General features: G+C 37.5%; 1 protein-coding gene across 1 annotated transcript; it reads right to left on the bottom strand.

Moving 5' to 3' along the window:
• Positions 1-23: 23 nt before the first annotated feature.
• LOC140159517 (uncharacterized) lies at positions 24-9,748 on the bottom strand. Its single transcript, XM_072183007.1, has 2 exons — positions 9,641-9,748; positions 24-3,845 (listed from the first exon to the last, which is right to left on the bottom strand). Exons 1-2 carry the CDS (start codon positions 9,643-9,645, stop codon positions 62-64), a joined length of 3,789 nt encoding a protein of 1,262 aa, XP_072039108.1. The 5' UTR covers positions 9,646-9,748; the 3' UTR covers positions 24-61.
• Between the last annotated feature and the right edge of the window lie 5,751 nt (positions 9,749-15,499).

The raw sequence follows: 15,499 nt of genomic DNA, 5'->3' as shown, positions 1-15,499 counted from the left end.
GTACTGAGTACCCCGGGTGTAAAGCACAACCTCACAATAACAAACATATAGACTGATAAGACTAACTATCTGAATCTGTATCATCAGAACTGGGTGAAATAGAAGACACCGACTCAAGATCCGAAGGCAAATCCGTGTCGGAAGAATCCGCATCTGAACAGTCTGATGGTTCTGTAGAAGAACAGTCTGATGGCAACTGTGATGATGAGGCTTGATTACCACTTGTCATTTTAACTACCAATTTATACTTCTTCTTTGTGTGCTTCCTTTTGAAATGATCTTCAAGATATCTTTTTGCAGTATATTTCTTAATGCAATAATTACATTGGAAGAGTTTTTGTGTCCCTCCATTGTGTGCGCGCCTCTCATGTCGAGTCACATGAATGCTAGACCTGAAGGCCTTATCACACCCTGGATGAAAACACTTGTATGGTTTCTCGCCTTTATGCACTCTTTCATGAACATTTAAATCTCCTTTTTGCCCAAAACTTTTGGCACAAAATTCACATTTGTACTTCTTGTGTGGTGCATGGACAGATTCAACATGGTAACTAAAAGCCGATGCAAATGCAAAGCTTCTGTCGCAGAATTTGCAGGGGAACTTATTTGTCATCGGTTTGTGCTTCTGTTCATGATAATTGACATCATCTCGCGACGAAAAATATTCGTCACAGTACTGGCACTTGTACGGCATTGCTCCTGTGTGCCTATTTTCATGTCGTTGAAGAAAATATTTTCTTGAAAAAGACTCACCACATTGTTTGCATACAAATGGTTTAACACCCGAATGAGTTAACATATGCCTGGTTAGATCTCCTTTGCGAGTATACTCTTTGCCGCACTGCTCGCATAGATATTTTCTCACAGCCGTTTTTGTTTTCTTTTGCTTAGGACTTGTCTTTACAATGCATTTATGTTTGACAAGGTATCCATTACTGATAAAGCACTTTTCACATTCATCACATTTGAATTGCTTACATGTTGACACATCTCCATGCTGTATCACATGTCCTTTCAGGGCTTCTGCAGTCTTAAATGCCATGTTACATTTACTGCAATTCACCGGCTGGCTTTCATTACTACCATTATCTACTTCAGATTTGTTGGTGTGGGTCCTCTTATGCTTAGTTAATCCTACTTTAGTAGACACTATTTTTCCACACTGATCACAGGTGTACACAATAGGAGTCTTTGGTGTATCCTTGCCACCTTCAGACCTCTTGGGTGATTGCAAGCCACTGTTGTCACCACCAGACCTCTTGGGTGATTGCAAGCCACTGTTGTCACCACCAGACCTCTTGAGTGATTGCAAGCCACTGTTGTCACCACTAGACCTCTTGAGTGATTGTAAGCCACTGTTGTCACCACCAGACCTCTTGGGTGATTGCAAGCCACTGTTGTCACCACCAGACCTCTTGGGTGATTGCAAGCCACTGTTGTCACCACCAGACCTCTTGAGTGATTGCAAGCCACTGTTGTCACCACTAGACCTCTTGAGTGATTGTAAGCCACTGTTGTCACCACCAGACCTCTTGGGTGATTGCAAGCCACTGTTGTCACCACAAGACCTCTTGGGTGATTGCAAGCCACTGTTGTCACCACTAGACCTCTTGAGTGATTGTAAGCCACTGTTGTCACCACCAGACCTCTTGGGTGATTGCAAGTCACTGTTGTCACCACCAGATCTTTCGGGTGATAGTAAGCCAGTATCAGACCTGGGAGGTGATAGCAAGCCACTGTTGTCACCATCAGACCTGGCAGGTGATACCAAGTACTTCTTGTCATCAGACCTGGTAGGTGATACAAAAGTTGTTCTATCAGAAGCAGCCTTTCCAGATTCTTCATTGGAAGTATGCAACTTTTGTACATTGTCGGTGTTTATCCAATTCAGTATCTTTGCTTGTTTTGTGTGCGTACGTTTGTGAGTTGTTAACCTTGCTTCACTGGAGAAAGACTTTTCACAGATATTGCAAGTGTGCACAGTTTGCCCATTACATTTAGCTTCACCACTTACTACCACAGATGTCTTTTGATGAGCTGTTTCATCCGCCACTACAGGTGAATCTGTGGAAGTGTTCTCACCATTACCATTATGAATGTGCATAGTGTGACCAGTCATTTCATCTTCACCATTACTCACTCCAAATCTTCTTCTTTTTGTAACATGATTCCTGAGATGAAAACACGCCATTGCTCCATCTGAAAAAGTCTTATTACACTCATTACAAGTGTAAAACGTTTCATCATCTCTTTTGTTTTCACCTTTTGATATCTCCAACCGTTTTCTTTTCAGATGTGTTCGTTTGTGGCCAAGTAATATCGTTTTGTTGTCAAAGGCTTTACCACACTCATCACACCTGTGCAACAAAGGCTTGTCCATTTCATCAGGACTTTTGGATATCTTTGGTTCTTGAACATGTGTTCTTCTGTGGCTTATCAACGTCATCTTACTGGAGAATGTCTTCTTGCATAGATCACAGGTATACAAAGTCTGTCCATCCGAAGATTTAGTCTCGTTCAGTGACCCATAATATATCTTGGATCGTCTTACATGAAATTTCTTATGGGCATTCAATGTGTCTTGGTTTGAAAAAGCCTTTCCGCAAAAACTACAGGAGTACAAAGTTTCTCCATTGAGTTTTTCCCATCGCACATTTAGAGGCGTTGTTGTTGAAGAAGTAAGGGTCAGGTCAGGTCCATTTGTCTCATTTACATACTCCCTTTTATCACAATCCAGTTCATTTGTATCTTCTCTCATCAGTTGGTCATCAGAATTCTCTACATCATGTACATTTTGTACAACTGACTCTTGCGTGCCTTGGTCTTCCTGCAAATCATCTGATTCTACACCTTTCTTTCTGTCAAGTAACTCAATACCTTGTTTACCATCAAGTGATTCTATATCTTGACTTCTGTCGAGTGACTCTTTACTTTCCTTTTTATCAAGAGACTTTATATCTTTCTTTTTGTCAAGTGACTGTATACCTTTCTTTCTGTCAACTGTTTGCTTGTGAACTTTCTCTTTCCGCCTTTCCTTTTTGAGATGTTTTCGCAAATGTTTCGCCAACTTAATTTTGGATCCAATTTTTTTATCACATATCTGACACTTGAAATTTCTTTTGTAGCAGTGCTTCTTTTTATGACTAGTTAACTGCTTCTTGGACAAAGAGGAAAAGGAACATACATTACAGCTGTAGAATTCCCCCTGAAGATGCGTTCTTTGGTGCAGCTTACAGACGGATTTGGAGGTGAAACTCTGACTGCAATACCCGCATTGATACGACGTGCTGTACCGTTGCAGGAAATGGACCCTTTCATGCGCCTCTTTGACGGGTGATTTATTAAAGCTTTTGGGACAGTATCTACACTTGTAGAGCACATCGTTGTAGTCTTCACTACTAGGTGGTGACAGCATGGATGAGATTGTCGTGACAATACCGGATGGGGGGCTGTAACGTACAGGTGTCGTTGCAATACCTGGCATGTAATCATAGAAGAATGGTTTGACAGGAGAGTAATGTACAGGTTGAACAGCATGGCATGCCATGTGTCCTTCCAAACCAAACTTACTAAAAAACTGTTGGCTGCAAACATCACACTTAAAATATTCGTCCTCATCTTCGCAGTCAATGACATCTTCATCACTTGATGGTTCAATTATCTCTTCATTGCTTCTTTGGTTGTAACCTTTTGGAAGATGTTCTTTCTGTTTCAGATGCTTGCTGCTGTGTCTCTTGAAATAGTCAAAGCTGCTGAAGCGTTTTCTGCAGTACCGGCAGTAGAAGGGTCGCAAGCTGAATCTGAATCCTAGGGTGTGGTTTTCATTTGTTGAGGTCATTGTCCACCTGTAGCAAAAATTCAATTACATGTTGTTAATATTTATTTAGGATGCAGCAAAACAAAGTAAATCTAGTGAAGGCTTTAACATTCTAATTTGCCATGATATCTTGTTTAGGTTGTCAAAACTTTATTGCTAGGTAAGTGAGTGGTCATGCTTTATTTTCATTATGAATGTGGGGATTTTCACCAGAGTAGGTCAGCTTATACACTCCTCAAAAGAATTAAATGATCAGTTGAATATAATCAGCATTTTTGAAAACGTTGGATATAATGATAATATTATTGATAATTGTGCTTGATATTTCATTACATACCATATTTCGTCAAATAGTCGCCCCCTTCAAATAAACGCCCCCCCCACCACTTTTTTCAACCAAGATGTTAAAAAAATTCCGATATTTCCATGCTATCTTGTGTAATAAGCTTACCAAGCTGCTCACATGGTTGATAATAGCAGCAATAAATGGCGAAAATCTGCATCGGCAACCCGGAAGTGAACCAAAAGTCACGTGTCAAAAGTTCATAGTTCGTCATTTTAGCGTGACTTTTAAGCTTACCTAATGATTTTAACGGAATTGTCGATTTGGATTTAAATACGGTAACTTGTTCCCTAAGTTGTAAACAAAATTCACTCATTACAAATATCCGCTATCATCCACATCTTGAGGGGAGGGGGGGAAAATGGAGGCTAAAATGTTGATTTTGAAGCCATTTTTCATACGTTACCACGTTCAAGGTCAAGTCACATATTGAGATGGGTTTGTGTATGTGATGTGTTTGGATCTATACGTCACATTTATAAGATGCCCTCAATGTATCCATGGGGAGGGGAAAGTCATTAATGTAACCGCACAAAAGATGATCTCCCGGCCCCCTCCTCACATATCTGAGGGTAGGGGCTCCCTTAATAGTGCAACGTAACACATAAATGAATACTCTATGTGTTCTGTCGTTCTGTACCATTTAATGATCACCTTTTAGACTCCTACCCTCGGAGAAACGAGGAGGGGCCGGGTGGTCATCTTTTGTACGGTTACATTAATGACTTTCCCCACCCCGGGGATACATTGATGGCATCTTATACCCACTAATGTGAAGTATAGACCCACACCCACGTCACATGCACAAACCCACCCCCAATACATGTATGTGACTTGACCTTGACCGTGGTGACGTTTGAAAATGGCTCCAAAATTGAAATTTTGGCCTCCATTTTCCTCCCTCCCCCTCACGATGTGGGTGATGGCAGATATTTGTAACAAGTGAATTTTGTCTGCAGCTTAGAGAACAAGTGATATTGAAAGATCAAGCGCAATTATCAATAATATTATCATCATATCCAATGTTTTCAAAAATGCTGATTCTATTCAACTGATCCTTTAATTCTTTTGAGGAGTGTATTTCCCCTTCTATCAACAAAACGAGCCCTACATCTCCCACACCACGGATAGCAACCAACTGGGACTTGTTGCCTGTTGGACAGGTAAGATCTGAACCAAGAGAGGAGTGGACCGGAAATACCAACAGCTCTGAGTTTAAGGAGCAGAGAGGGCTGTGGTGGACACGGTCAAAGGCTTTGGATAGATCAAAGAGCCATGGCGATTTAAATCAATTGATTTAAATCATGCCAACCCTGCCACTGATATACATGTATTTGGCAAAATAGGTGAAGGCTTTCTTGGATTGTGAAATCAATCAGTGTGGTAATATTCAGTGTTTCAGTCCAGGTGTGTGTGTGTATGTGGGGGGTCGTACTTGGGGGGTTATTTTTCGAAAAATCTAAAAAAGACAACCAATGTCTAAGGATTTTTTTCTTCAAAACAAAAACCCATGTCGTAGGATTTCTCATGAACAACCCAACATGTTTCAATGGCCCACATCATATTAACCTCACTACATTTCTCTTTCCAGTGTTACGAACTGTAATCTCACAGAGGTTGTTCACTGTTGGCTTGGTTGCTATTAATTATAGATAATGTTGTTGATTTTATAGTTTATATATTACTGTGTTAACTTATAATCATGAAAGTAACTTTAAATTGGCACTTTGTGAACTTTTCATTTTAGAGGGGTGGGGTGGGGGTATCCCCGATCTTCAAAAAGGGTATCCTGGTTCATCAGTAAATCAAGAGACCAGAAGACACTTTCTTTGAAATAGTGTCTCTTGGTCCAGATGCTCTTATTTCAACTTTGAGACTAGTCTACTGTAATAGACCATTTTAATTTACCATCCCCTAATCCCTCTGACCATGGAAAATCCACCAATCCTGTTCTGATCCAACAGCTCAGCTATCCATGAGAAAAATGCCCGGGCAGGGCAGTCACTGGGGATGTGTTGTTTTATGCATGGAAAGGTATGAATTGTTTATCAAAAAAAGGGAATGCAGAGCAGTCTACTTTGATCCCTGTTGCCAAGTGCAATGGCATCTGTTAGATTCAGTATTGATGTAATACTAATTTAATGTAGGCCTCCACCATAGGTCAGTCAAAAAACATGATATTGGAAACATGCATTTGGAAATAAAAGTTGGGACCGTTAGCAGGCAGGTATACAAACCTTCAGAAACCGGGGTTATTAGATTTGCCTTTTTATACTGACCGTATGCATATTGTCAAGTACTACAGGGATCCTAATACGAAGACAGCAGAGGGTTGTCATTGGAGGTGAGAATTCGGACTGGGTATGTGTCCAATCAGGCGTACCGCAGGGCACAGTACTCGGTCCATTACTATTTCTTTTATATCAACGACCTACCGGACAACATCACCTCCACGGTTCGACTATTTGCCGACGACTGTGTTATTTACCGGACAATTACGAACGACTTTGACGCTGACGAACTGCAGACAGACCTTGACCGGTTATCAGAGTGGGGAAAAAAGTGGCAGATGAAGTTCAACCCAGAGAAATGCTTTGTGCTTAAAATGACTCATTCACATAACCCCAAAAAACACAGTTACTCACTTGCAAACACCATCATTAAAATCCCTCATTCACATAACCCCCAAAAACACAGTTACTCAATTGCAAACACCATCATCCAGGAAACAAATTCACACTCATACCTTGGAGTAGAGATATCCAATGACAAAATGGAACAAACATATCAATAACATAGCAGCAAAAAGTAACAGGGCACTGGGTTTTGTAAAAAGGAACTTACACTCATGTACAGAAGACATCAAGTAACTAGCCTATCAGTCATTAGTAAGACCATCATTGGAATACAGTTCGGCGGTATGGGATTCCCTACACTTCCGACCAAATTCACCAACTGGAAGCAGTGCAGAGACGAGCCATCCGTTTTGTCAAACACAACTACGACAGGAGAGCTAGTGTCACAGAAATGCTTAAGAACTCTAAAGACGCAAAGACGTAAGATAGCTAGACTTTCAACATTCCAGAAATCATATCAGGGTTACCTGTCCATCCCTATCCGAACACTACTACGCCTGGTCACGCATCCTACTTGCCGTACCCACAGCAAATCATTCATAGAACTGTCAACAAAAAAGGACTGCTTTAAGAACTCCTTCATACCAAGAACAGTAAAGGAGTGGAACAGCTTGCCTTGGAGTCAATCGTTAGCATTGAAGAACCCAAGCAGTTCAAAGCACAAGTAACAAATCTCCAATAGCTCACCATTTAGCGCACACCATTTCCCGGTTCGCCTTACCCCACCAGGGGTGTTGAACTGTAGGCCTACCAAGAAAAAGAAGAAGAATTGGGGGCCAAACGTGTTACATGCTCAAAATTAGAAAAATAATCATGCTTTCACACAAAAATGATTGCAGTTCATCTCATGTTTGTCAAAAACCTACAATTTTTACATCATCATCAAGCTGATAGTGTAAGGAAGACAATTTTGCAACTTTGAAGTTGATATACAGGGTGCCACAAATATCATATAGGGTGGAAAAGTTATATTTTGGTTCAAAAAGTATAACATTTTGTTTCTCTCTCACTTACTAAGATAAACACAGCTGTTCTGCTACGGTACTTTTTAGATGTGCTAATAACATTGTAGGCTCTCAAAAAAAGCAAACTTGTAATGGTGAGTTATGTTGCCTAACTGAGCCCTACAGGGTGTTCAAAAGTCGCATAATTTTTATGAATTTTATGACATTATCAATCAAAACTTTTTTTCTTCATGCGCTACACAAAAACCAATGGCATATATTTGAATTCCTCATCAAATTTCCTTCTAAAAAGTGTGAACTTTTACAGAAGCAGGGTAACTTCTTCAAGAAATATGACATTCAGAACATTTCGTAGCATAAATGCATACAAGTATCGTATAGGAAAATCCTAGAACCCATGACACAGAATGTAGCACACATACAACAAATTAAACTAGCTTGAATTCAAACTGGTCACATTTCCTACTAGACATAAGTACCAAAACAATGGTACATAATCCATCCCAATAGTACCTTGCTGGGTTATGAAGTTAGAAATAAATTTGAGATGCACTAAAAATCAATATTCCCTATACTTTAACACATGCCTCAATCGTAGGCACCTCAACCGTAGGCACCACACAGTGTCGACACCCAGTATTACACCCATCGAATGTGTGTCATCAGCCCTCAGACACACACACACAGGCATAGCCATAGAGTTGTGCAGTAGCATGTTTTGTTGACGTTTTTTGTCAATGTTTACATCAATGACAGAAGTACTCCCATAATTGAAAACTCAAATACAAAGGACATATCAGTTTGCAATCTTAATGTTATGCAATCAAGTTTACAACACATCAGTCGTACAATGGGCAGAAAGTCACCGAGTCATGCCATTCAAGTACGGTACCAATATTAATTACTTCAAGTGGCCAGGTACTGGAGTGACCAGATAACCCTGTGTGATTTCCATGTTATTTTGCAATAACAAAACTATGTTTTCCTTGATTTTGGTATGAAATTGAGCAAATAGAATTCAATGTCATGTCAATAAGGGCAACTAAAACTGATGTGAGGTAAGTTTTATCTGTTTGGAATCTGTATTGACTATTCGGAAGGAATTACTGCAATGTAAACAAACTAACTCATGGCCCATATGAACATTGTGTACTGGTTTTCAGTACCCTGTTTTCCATGGGTGACTGTAGGAACCCATGGATTTGATCCATGTAACCCAGTATTATATAAACTTAATACTGGAGTCCTATCTGATTGGCTAGAAATCTATCGCTAGATCGCTCAGTGGTAAATTACAAACTCAAAATGGAGAGATGTATTCAATCTGATATTCTATGCACATATCATGTCTTTCAAGTTTCATGACATCGGAAATTGGCGCAAATTTTACGGTAAAAGCAGTCATACCTAAAAGGATAAAATTCAAATTGAGAAAAGATTCTAGGTATGACTTGTTGTACTACATGATTGTCACTGACACTGACTCCACCAACTTCATCATTCCATGCCAAGTCATGAATGATGAAGCTTATGAAGTGACTTCTCATGTAAAGTTGTTTTCTTTAAACTTCCGTGGTCGGGGTACGCGCTGGTGAATTGCGATCGCGTAAAAGTGACAAGGTCGCCTACTACCGCGCCGAACAGACAACCAATGGGTCAACCGACTTGTTGTCAAGTGTATTGATCAGCCAATCAGCGTGATTGCTTATTTTTTCTGTGTGTACGCTCGTAGACGCTTGGACCACGGAAGTTTAAAGAAATTAACTTTAATCCATTGTCTGATTGACATTACATTAGTCATCTCAGCTCATAGTTAGAAATAGTTTTCAAATCGATTTGAAATTTCAATCACACTAATTATGTAGTAAACATACGGTACCTCATTTTATGTTCAGGTGTTTTTCCTGATGCATCATTGTCAAAAATGTAACAGTTTTAGTAATTTTTTGTGACTCTATTTCAGGATTTGTCATGCCGTTTCGAAATTTTCGTGCGCAATTTAATGGTATTTATAGCCCGTCTTCCACTTCCGGTGTTTATTTTCCTCAGACGGTGCAGGTCATAACTTATTAAAAATCAAGTCAAAAAAGGATAGAGGAGGGACCCAAGTCACCCAACTAGTAAATTATAACAAAATGTCTTTTTTTGTGGACACGATGAGGATATGCTTATATTAAATTAAAAGGTTCAAATTTACTTTACAAAAACCAAAACAAATAATTAGAATAAAAAAACAAAGCCTGATCAAGCGCATTGGTGATGTCTAAAGCCTTGCCGCCCGTTTTGTAGGTTTGGAACTTTTCGGAAATAACCCTTCCTGAGTTATAACCAAACGCCCACTTACATTCAAAAACATAAATTAATGAGTCAAGGTACTCTGAAAAAGAATATCCTACCCCTGAATATGTTGTCAAAGAGTCTATTGTGTTTCTACACTTCATTTTGTTTTACTTTTCTAGTTTGTTTTTTGTGCACGCTATTAAAAATAGCTCTAAATATGGGTATTTACATCGATTCTGCTATACAAAATAAAAAGGCCCCTCCTCCTCCTTTTTTTCAAAAACCTGGACGTGAAACATGTTTTTTATTTTACATGGACTTATCAATATGGAACTACACCTTTATCTTGACAATTCATTTGCTCGCCCTATTCCTTTTAAAGGAATTTTTATTCAAAGTTTAAAAAAAGCATTAAAAGTCTGAAATCAGATTGTTAAGGAGTTTTCATAAATACTTTGGTGGTGGTGGGGGGGGGATTGGAAAAGTTGGAACCTCCGACGTCAAAAAAATTTTTGATCCCCTAAAAATGGTGTATTTTTTTTGATCCCCCTTTATGGTCTAAACTTTTTTGATCCCCCTTCATGTCGTAAAAAGAAACCAAAATATACATGGTACAAATGCGGCAAAACAAATTTGGCATATTGAAGGTAAACTGGTGAAATATAGTACAACACTGGAATTAATTTGCGCGAAGCACAAAAAATTGGCACTTTTCAGTTTAAAATGACCAAATATGGGGTTAACATGGTTAATTTTGGTTAGAAACCCATATACAGACGTCAACATTGGGGGATGATTGTATGGACCATCACCCCTATCAAAATATTATCCCCCGGGATCTACCCCTATGGTCATCAACTCATTAGCTAAAAATTACCGTTTGGAGTTATTACTCATTGGAGTCATAGTGTCACACCCAATTTGTAAAGTGCGCACATTTTGTTGATTTGTAGCTTGAGATTACAAAATTGAACACTTAACATTCATGCGAGCGGAGCGCACAAAAATTTTGGAATGTACATGCCTTCTCGTACATTTTACCCCGAATTTTACCCTCAATTTTTTGATCCCCCTATCCTAAGGACTGATTTTTTTTATCCCTTTTAAGACCCAACATTTTTTTGATCCCCAATATTTTCCAACCCCCCCACCAAAGTATTTATGAACACTCCCTTACCAGATACCAGTGTTTGATTGTAAGGCCGACAGGGGAGGAGAGATAAAAAATCCTGATGGAATCTGGAAAAACCTATAGTGTGGAATCATACCCATATATATCAATTAATAGGATTATTTTGGAATAAAACAGCAACAGAAGTTATCATTTGCAATGTTTATTTTCAGTTCTGATGTAGCATCATGTATGTAAATCATCTTGTTACACATTTCTTCACATAATTTGTAATTTATACAGAAGTTCTATAATTTTATATACTAGTAATTTAATTTTCTATACTATGACATGATATTGAAAACTACACATTACACAACTTTCCTGCATACTACATGTATCAGATACATGAGTAACAAAATGCAAGCTCAAGACAAGAACAAGGCTTAAAATTGTTGATATTTCTTTAAATTCCTTGACACAATTCTTACCATTTACTACCAAACACTACTTTCAATCATAATTGGGAAGGGGAGGGAAAAGAAAGAGCGAGTTAGAGAGAGCAGGAGAGAGAAAGAGGATGATAAAGAGATGATGAGATCCTTCAATATCACACCCTTTGTGAAATCAACAAGTTTTGTTAGGTGGTACTAACTACACCCTTGATAAATTTGTGACTATTTTTTGCATTTTTCTCAAAAAAATAATAACACACTGGTAACAAAATTATGTATATTATAGGCGCAAGGAATGTAGTTACTTCACTGAAATTTCAGTGATTCAAGACAAGTGGTTCATTATAATGTTAAGAAAATAAGGTACATTCTTGCGGTACCTCTTTTCTTATCATAAATAACGTACCAATTATCTTGAGTCACTGAAATTCCAGTGTAGTAAATGGATTCCTTACTCCTATAATATACATAACTTTTGTTACCAGTGTGAAATTATTTTTTGAGAAAAATACAAAAATAGTCACAAATTTATCAAGGGGTGTAGTACCACCGTAAGTTTATGTACATCTTAAACATTTTTTGTGAAACCAAGTGAATTTTTACTCACAACAATATTTCACCAGGTACGACTGATATAGTCATCTGATCCACCTTTGAGTGGTTTTCAGTTTGCAGACTTCAGGGTAAGTAGATCAGATGACCATCAGTCATTATACCTGATGAAGTCCTCCAAAGTGTAGGAAGAAATATTGTAGCAAGTAAGAATTTCATGCGTTTTTGTCAAACAAAAATCTTAAATGTTTAGGAATTTTCTGTTCGAAAATGTACATTAACTGAACAAAATGTTGTTGCGAGGAAAATTCACTTGGTTTTGTCAAACAAAAAATCCAAAATGTTTAGGAATTTTCTGTTCGAAAATGAACATTAACTGAACAAAATATTGTTGCGAGCAAAATTCACTTGGTTTTGTCAAACAAAAAATCCAAATGCTTTTTTTTACTGGACAACCAGTTGGATTGGATCTATTGAATGAAGAAAATTTCATTAGGTTACTAAATTTGAAGGAACATGATCAAAACATCGAGGGTTGAGAGCTAGAAAGCAATAACTCACAATCACCTGCTCCCACAAAATGAGCATAAAGTCGCCAGGGCACTAAAGAAGGTAAAGTCCATTATCAAACATGACAAAATTCAATAGAAAACAACAGAACATTCTGGAGGAAATATTGATTTTTGATGACCAAAGCAAGGAGCTATACTGACATGTTTGGAATGATTTTAATGGGTATAAAATAATGATTTTAAATCTGGAATATCTGATAAATTATTTTGTTAACTTTACATGTATGCTCATTTTGTGAGAAGTGGTCATAGTGAGTTAAGGCTTTCTGGTTCGCAACATGTAGGAAAATAAATTACATAGCCAACTGATTAAGCCAAGTTATTAAATACAATGTATTATCAACTGTGAAATAGGAGAAAAACACTTCGTACAAACAAAGAAAATGTTGTGCTATTGAGATAACAAACAAGAATAAGAATAACAATTAATAAATAAGAATAACAATCTTAAACTACTAGATCTACTACATGTAACAAAATAATGCAAAGTTTTGCAAACTTTCAGCAATCCCAATAATATTCCTTTTTTATCCCATCACCATCATATTCTTCTTTGTGTGTGTGTAAAATAAATTTAAGTACACACACTTAAATTTATTTTCAAGTATCTGACAAGTTTATGGAGATTTTCAGGGTGAAGATAAGATGGGATTGGGAAAAGCATACCATCTAAATACTTTAACTTACTAAAATTCCAACTTATTTTAACCTACTCAACTCTTTTTATTCAACATGTAACAAAATCTCATTATGAACAAGTTTTCTAGCAGTAAAACCTCATTATATGGAAATCTGATACAAGAAAAACCCTGTTATAAAGAAGTATTTTTCCAGAACCAAGATACAAAATTCTTTTGTTATTCATTGTTTTTACAACCCTGATATAATGAAATTTGGATATAAAGAACTAATTTCTCTGTCCCTGACAAATTCGTTATAATGAGTTTCCACTGTAATTCAAACAAAAACCCAAAAGACAAATCTCCTCCATGTCAAGAATACTTTTGTCGTTTGGTGTAAGACTCGCTCAACAAGTCATACTCTAATTACCAGGGGTACGACCCACAGCAGCTGAAAGAAGTAGCCCATCATGCATTGCAGTATATCTGCATGCTCCATAGCAAATGTATACAAAATATAAACAAGAGCCGATGACTTTCATCAAGAAACTCCATTTGATGGAGCCACATTCATGGGTAATCATATAACTTTTTTATTTCAATTTTAAATGTGAACTCTGACAAAAAAAATCATAACTAAGCCAAGACCAGGGCTTTGGAATTTTAGATTTTACTGAAAAAATTTGACAAAAAGATCCATAACTTTATATATTCCTGTTGCTCAATTGATGGTCAACCCACAGATGAGACAATAATATAACAGACTATCCACCAACAGGTTAAGCCCCAGCATCACCTGTTAATGATGGCCCATCGTTCCAATGAGTGTATCATACAAAACTGCTATGCACATACCGTATATTTTTACGTTCTTTCGCATAAACACGAAGACACAAATGGTCTATTGTGTCAGGCATGCAACGCTGGCGGGATATGTTAGATACACTGTTACGCATACGCACAATTGAACGATTGGCCGTTATTAATATGCAAGCTAGAATTCACAGCATAAAAAGCATGGGGACTTTGCCTGTTGGAAGATGGTCTGTGTACTTTCTCGTCTGCAGGTCCACCATATGAAATATGGTCAAATCCAGGGCCTAGATTTCGACGAGAATCAAAGAATCGATTCTCGTAATGATTCTCGTAAGATTCGGTTGCGAGAATCAACTTCTCTCATTGTATCATACAGTAAGTGCAGTGACTATGATGGATTTTGATTCTCGCAAACCAAGTCAAAATGTAGGCCCTGATTAATCATTTTCTTCAAGACTGTTTGTACCATGATTATGTGTACCATACAACAATTACCATGGGGACCAGTTTCATTTGTAGTTTCATAACTTGTATGTATATGGGCTCAATATTAAACTATTACTTTACCATAATCAAAAATCATACACATGTACAAACTTTTTCTCAATGTTACACATTGAAATTTATATTGTATTTGTAATAAAGCTAATATAATTACTAGCACTTTCTTCCACCATGAGGTTGAGCTAAGGATGTTTATTTAAACAGAAACATGACATATTTCAACAAGTATCAAAATTATACCACAGCTTATCACACTAATTTAGTGCCATATCTCAGGAACTAATTACATTTAGGTCTCAAAACTTTGTAAATATATTCAGTTCCATTCATAGATTTTGAAAGTTTTGTCAAAAGTCAAGTTTCCAAGTCTATCAATAATATCCAAGGTGATTTGGACACAGCGTCACTGTCATTCAAAGACCCCATATTTTTGTACCAACTCATGCTCTCGCTTCCACAGACATACTGAAATAACAAAATAAAGTGAAAGAAACCAACCCCCTGGCTATTTAACATGGAGTTCTATGGCAGATTTAAAGTCATAATTATGACTTTATGTCAAAATTGCTCTGTTGACCTACAAACACAACAAATTTGGCCGATTCCACTTAGGTGTAAGTTGGAACATGTGTGAACATTACAAATATGTGACACGATCAAGGGAAATGAGTCGGATGTCGCTAATATTGTTTTTGAGATATTGGCAAAAACAGTGTTCAAATTCTTTTGTTTTATATTGTTTTCAGCGATTGATAAATTGATGTAACTTCACAAAGAAAAGTCGTATCAACATGGGGTTTTCAGTTTCTGAAAGCTCTAAATGTCCTA

Source organism: Amphiura filiformis, chromosome 8, assembly GCF_039555335.1.
Source record: "Amphiura filiformis chromosome 8, Afil_fr2py, whole genome shotgun sequence".
In the NCBI taxonomy this organism is placed as follows: Eukaryota; Metazoa; Echinodermata; class Ophiuroidea; order Amphilepidida; family Amphiuridae; genus Amphiura; species Amphiura filiformis.
The sequence above is the reverse complement of the archived record's forward strand: the minus strand, read 5'-3'. Positions and strand labels throughout refer to the sequence as shown.